Source organism: Dermacentor variabilis, chromosome 3 (genome assembly GCF_050947875.1).
Source record: "Dermacentor variabilis isolate Ectoservices chromosome 3, ASM5094787v1, whole genome shotgun sequence".
Lineage (NCBI taxonomy): Eukaryota > Metazoa > Arthropoda > Arachnida > Ixodida > Ixodidae > Dermacentor > Dermacentor variabilis.
Window position 1 is genome coordinate 91675872 of NC_134570.1, and position 5348 is coordinate 91681219.

The 5348-nt window shown below is 49.9% G+C and overlaps 1 protein-coding gene across 1 annotated transcript; it reads right to left on the minus strand.

The window, feature by feature from the left end:
• Positions 1 to 743: 743 nt before the first annotated feature.
• Positions 744 to 2607, minus strand: LOC142574047 (uncharacterized). Its single transcript, XM_075683224.1, has 2 exons — positions 2217 to 2607; positions 744 to 1067 (listed from the first exon to the last, which is right to left on the minus strand). Exons 1-2 carry the CDS (start codon positions 2549 to 2551, stop codon positions 764 to 766), a joined length of 639 nt encoding a protein of 212 aa, XP_075539339.1. The 5' UTR covers positions 2552 to 2607; the 3' UTR covers positions 744 to 763.
• Between the last annotated feature and the right edge of the window lie 2741 nt (positions 2608 to 5348).

Below are 5348 nucleotides of genomic sequence, written 5' to 3' on the forward strand. Positions count from 1 at the left end.
TACTTCCCAGCTGCGCACGCAGCTGGGAAGTATATCGGGCTCGCGGCTGACACTTCGGCATCTCTCCTTCTCATTCGATCTGTGTTATATTCTAACATCCTTCTTTCCCTTCACAACTGTACTCCCATACCCTGTGCCTCTTTCAATCTTCACTACATATTCTTTGTCCACGAGATAGTCCAGTTGCCAGCAGCCACGTATGTCAAATCTGAATAGCGAATCAATTAATCTACTTGGCATTCTCGTAAGCAGAGGAAGAAAAATATTATGGAATTTAATATTTCAGTCGTAGGGTATTTCAAGTGCACTCTAAAGAAACGCGCATGAACGCGTTTATTTCAATCAGAAATAAAATGCAATGACTACACTAAGAAACGGCTATGGTGACCCGAGGTGGCTTTCCTTTAGCACTGCCTTTTTGTTAAAGAACTTCACTCGAGGTGATAAATTAAGGCTCATGCGGGTCTTTTTTGCACAAGTTCTTGGCAAATCGGGAAAACAGGTAAACTGGCTTCGAACTACAAGCAATTGGTTAGTGCGTGTGCTAGTGTAGTGCTGACAAACCAGCGGTCAGCGTCCACGCGTAACGTAGTAGCTAGTGAATCCAGAAGGAACAGCTATAAGTGTGTCGATGACGGTGCCTCCCGAAGAGGAGCCTGTAAGGAGGGGAGGCTGGCTGGTCCCGAGAAAGGACTGTGCCTTCGCAAGGAAACACGCACGCGCAGGCCCAGGCAGGGATGTTTATTCACGGAACACGTCGAGGCTACATGAGTCCGGCAACCGAGAGGGTGTCGGGAAGGTTGGCGGTGCAGTCGGGAAAGGCCTGGGCGCAGCCGGCCAGGCCCCGCGAACGGCCCACCTCGGCGGCGGCAACGAAGACCGAGGCGGGACCCGTCCTGAGGCCCACGTTGGTGTTGAAGAAATGCACGGTCGCGTTGCCCACCTTGCCGAGCCGCAGTGCGTCGGCGGCACTCTCGCACACCATGCGGGACACGCACCCTTGGTCGTCGAGATCCTTCAAGAAGGTGAACAGCAAGTCCGTCTGGGGCTTCGGCTTCTCGTCGACGCTGCGGGTTTAAAAGTGAGAAGTGAAATACCATTGTGAGGCATAACCCTCCCCCAAAACCAGAGCACATCGCGTTATGAAGGTCGGATTACGATTCCAAAGTTCGAAGCCCATGTGCTCACCAACTGTGAGCACATGCGTTTCTTTAAAGTGCACCTAATTCTAGATGGCGCCAGTTTTTTTTTTTTTTTTTTTGCAGTGCGCCACCATATAAATGTGGCAGCCATGGCCGAGAATGAAACGCGTCACTTCGGATAGATCAGAGCCGCTAATTCACCGTGGTGCAAGTGTGCAGCGGTATACCACACCTCGCAGATTGAGCTCATCGTGCAGCCAAACCAAAGATGACGACGGGAGGAGCATTTAGCCTTGCTCTAACGTCTAGAAATTGTTCCACCCTAGCAGAGTTCAAGGACGCCAAAATTTATGGGTAAATCATTCATGCGCGTCCTCATTCGCGAAACGGGCGAACGAACCGACGCTTATGGTGATGCGGAACCGTACGCAAGCCGTAGTGTATTTCAGCGCGGGATGGATGACTCAACCCACGCAAACCCCCCTCCGCAGTCTACCAGAATAGCTCTCCTTAAGATTACCAATCCCAATCTAAGACTACATCGCTCAATAAGTTCAGTGGAAGCCGGAACATCTCTCGCATGAATGACCAGTGTCCTCGCGGAATTAGCATTTGTGGCGTTCAGAAGCTATATCGCTTTATACACCGAATAATCAAAATCGGACTCGTCGTGTCGCCCTTGTGACTACCTGCAAGACTGAAATTCAGAGCTATGGAATGTTATTTGTTGACATGTCCTAGACTTGCACACCTTGAACACTAGCGTTTATGTTGTCTTCGCTCAACTCTGCACCAACTTTGACCTAATTTAAGCCTTAACTTGACTATTGAAGAACTTTTGCACGAAAATAGATAGGGAGAACCGAGGTCAACATCGTATGGAAAAGTAGACGTATATTGCTGCATACTGGCGCCGTTCAATAATTCTAAACCAATTGGACAGGCTTTAGGTACCAAGTGCAGCGGCGATGAGTAAGTCGAATGGCAGTGCAAAACCGACATAGTGCTACATTTGTAACCGAGGAAACGACCCCAGCATGTATCTAAGACGCTCCCGCATGGCTTCAGTCTTACTTGAGGATGTCTTGGAGCGCCGAAATCGGCGAGACCCTCACTTGCGGCTGCTCGGTGGTGGTTGTCGTCCTCATGCCGAGGTCCAGAAGACCACGCCGTTCGCTCTCCTCCCTGGAAAATGACTCTGCGACGTTCGCGCCGGTCCTGGCGTCAGAATCGCCGTAGAAGGCCTGGCCGAGCATGCGGAGCACAGCGGCGGCCACGGAGATCTTGAAGCGGAGGATGCCGCTCGCGGACGTGATGCTACTGAACGGCAAGAGCAGACTTCCCAGGAACGCGCTGTCCACGCCGTGCATCGCGACGACGACCACGAGGAAGATGGCTGAGGTTTTCATGTCTGCGCGACCACGTGGCTCTAGCTCGCAATAAGCGGGCGCAGGCGCGCGTTGCGGATTTTATCAGTTCTGAAACACCACGTGACGACGGGATTCAAAGTGGTGTTGCTGATGTCACTCCGTCCAGGCACCAATGAGGCGTCTCGAAAGTGGCGAGCATCACGCGAACCCTGATCCGGGATCCGGAGAAACACAAGAAAGGGCAGTGCTTTCTAGTCCGAAAAAAAAAATTTTTTTTCAAGGGAGGAGCGGAAAGTGCGCAGAACAGCAGGGCGTCACCCCTTTCCTCCTCTCGATGGAATGTTGGGGGAGAGAACAGCGTGCATCTGGGCCTCTTCGCATTCTATGCTTTGCAAGTTTCACTGCTCGGTGGGGAGGGACTCCGGGTAAAAATGGCTAAAGATGGCATGATACACGAGCACTTTTGTATTCCGCCTCCAGCTGAACGCAGCCGCAAATGTCGGTGAACGAAACCGCGACCTCGGGGTCAGCAGGTCAAGTTCTAGCCATTAAGCCACGTGGCTATTCACAAGCTGGGGTGTGTAACACTGCGGGTAAAAAATACATGTGAACCACTCGCGAAAATACTCGGAGCATGCACGAAAAAGTTACTAAATATGCTCGAGGCCTAGACGGCGAAAAAACGTGTTTATCAAAAGATGTGGTTTCACGCATATAGACGTGAGGGAGGTCTTTTGATAAGTCTTGATATGAGGCTCTTATGCCTTTCCTTAGAGGTTGTGCTGGTATCGATCGGGGAAGGTGTTTGTTGAAGAACGCGAGCGTATACGCTGCACTCGACAACAGCGAAAAGGTCATGGTGCAGAATGTGGTATCGGCTGACTGCAAGCAATGCTATGCAAATAAAGCTTGACCACACGTCTACTTTCTGCCTATCTGTCTATCATCTGCCAGTCTGGCGGTGGTAAAGTCTGTTGAATGGCAGCTTATACTTTGTTACCCAAAACCAAATGTAATATTTTGGTTAAGTATGATAACGAGGAATTTTCACAGTAATCTTTTAAAAATCATTGTGCTCGCGCTTACTCTAAAAAAAATATTATGCAGATCCCATGCACTGTGGGCATCGATGTAAGAGAAGCTTTATGTACTGGTTGCTATGATTGACGATAATTAGCGGCGATGTTGACGGCGAAAGCTTAAGCTCTTCAATGTTTCGTCTGACAGGAAAGTGGTGAGTTGATGTTAAACGTTACCTTGCGTGTACCATTGCTGTTTCTCTGCGTAGTACACAGAACACACAGGGAGAGGTGTCTGCTTGAGGCGTTGTTGTGCGCCATATTTTATAAACTCTGAGAGGGTTGAGCATTTGTCATTGCCTCACATGGCACACCCACCGTGGCCCAAGTATTAAATTTGAATTGGGTTATAGGGTTGTACGTGCCAAAGCCACAATCGGATTATGAGGCACGCCGTAGAAGCCGATTTCGGATTAATTTTGGCACCGTGATGTTCTTTAACATGTCCCAAAATCTAAGTGCACGTGCGTTTTCTATTTCGCATCGTCGAAATGCGGTTGCCGCGGTTCCGATCAAATTCGCGGCCTCTAGCAATGCCGTAACCACAAAGCTGCCGCGGCAGGCACAGCACTGTTGGTTTCACGGTCGACCGCTTTCGTAATGTCGCGTGGACCTTACCGTGCGGATTAATTAATGCGTCTCTGCGTAGTTCCTGCGTAGTTTGTCCGCTTGACATATTTGGAAGGTGCTTATTTTTCAGAAATAGCACCAACGTACTGTATCGTACCTTGAACTTAAGCTTATCCAGTTTGCCCGCAACCGCTTGCCTTGTCACGTTCCTGCCCCTCACCCCCACCCCTCCTTTGTATGGTAACTTGGGAGCTGCAGCTCCTCCTCCCTCCTCTCCACAGTTCTATCGCGTCCCCTCTGGACTCGAACGTTATCAGAAAGGGAAGCGCTGAAGTTTCTGCAATGCTTCTGAGGGGAGTCACGGATAATTACAGCTGTCAAGAGGCTAATCTGGCGACGCCCAGGGAGCTCCCGAGGGCATTGTGCACATTCGACACGGTGGGGTCCACACGAGTTTCTCATCTCACCTTTCCTCTGTGACTCACTCCTGTCACTCGCTTTAAAAAGGTCGGGGGAGGGAGGATGGGGGCCTCGCTTCAAGGGAGAAATGCAGTCTTGTGAACGAGAGTGCCTGGTTAGAAAGCACGTGGCGCTCATTTTTTTGCAAATCGCCAAATGCCGAAACTAGGGTCCCTAGAAATACTTTTTCTAGGGACATTTCGGGACATTTTTTATGGACCTAGGTATTTCTAGGGACCCTACCGAAACACACATCACGGCTGGATCATACGTTGGGTTAGTGCTGGTTGCCTGCAGGAGAGGTCATATGAAAGAAGTGATGGGATAATCAATAAATTACCTCGCCCTTTCCTTTCACAGGCACAACCATGTACAACCAGGTAGGGGTATTCAAGGTTTTGTCGCCGTGGCTTGATCATGAGGAGTCAGCAGCATTTCGTGTGGACAAGTAGCAGCACTCATCGCTTCCTCGCATACCGATAACACAGGCTTGAATGTCGGCCCGAGCAACAAAGAAGCAAGGGATTCAATGAGTCACCCCCGTGCACCTCCTTTTCCAAGAGAGAGAAAGGCAAAGGGAAGAAAGGAGGTTAACCAGATAATGTTAGGCTCCGCTAATGGTGGTAGCTGCGTGGGGCCCTTCGTTGGGTGCCGGCTTGTACGTATCTAAAATAGTATACTCAAGTTCCTTTATCTTAAATACTTTTCAGGGAATGTTAGTCTCCTTG

Coding starts and splice junctions, on each gene's coding strand:
- LOC142574047 (XM_075683224.1), bottom strand. CDS start 2,551: ATGAAAACCTCAGCCATCTTCCTCGTGGTCGTCGTCGCGATGCACGGC. Junction 1,068..2,216: donor GCGCTCCAAGACATCCTCAA/GTAAGACTGAAG, acceptor TTAAACCCGCAG/CGTCGACGAGAAGCCGAAGC.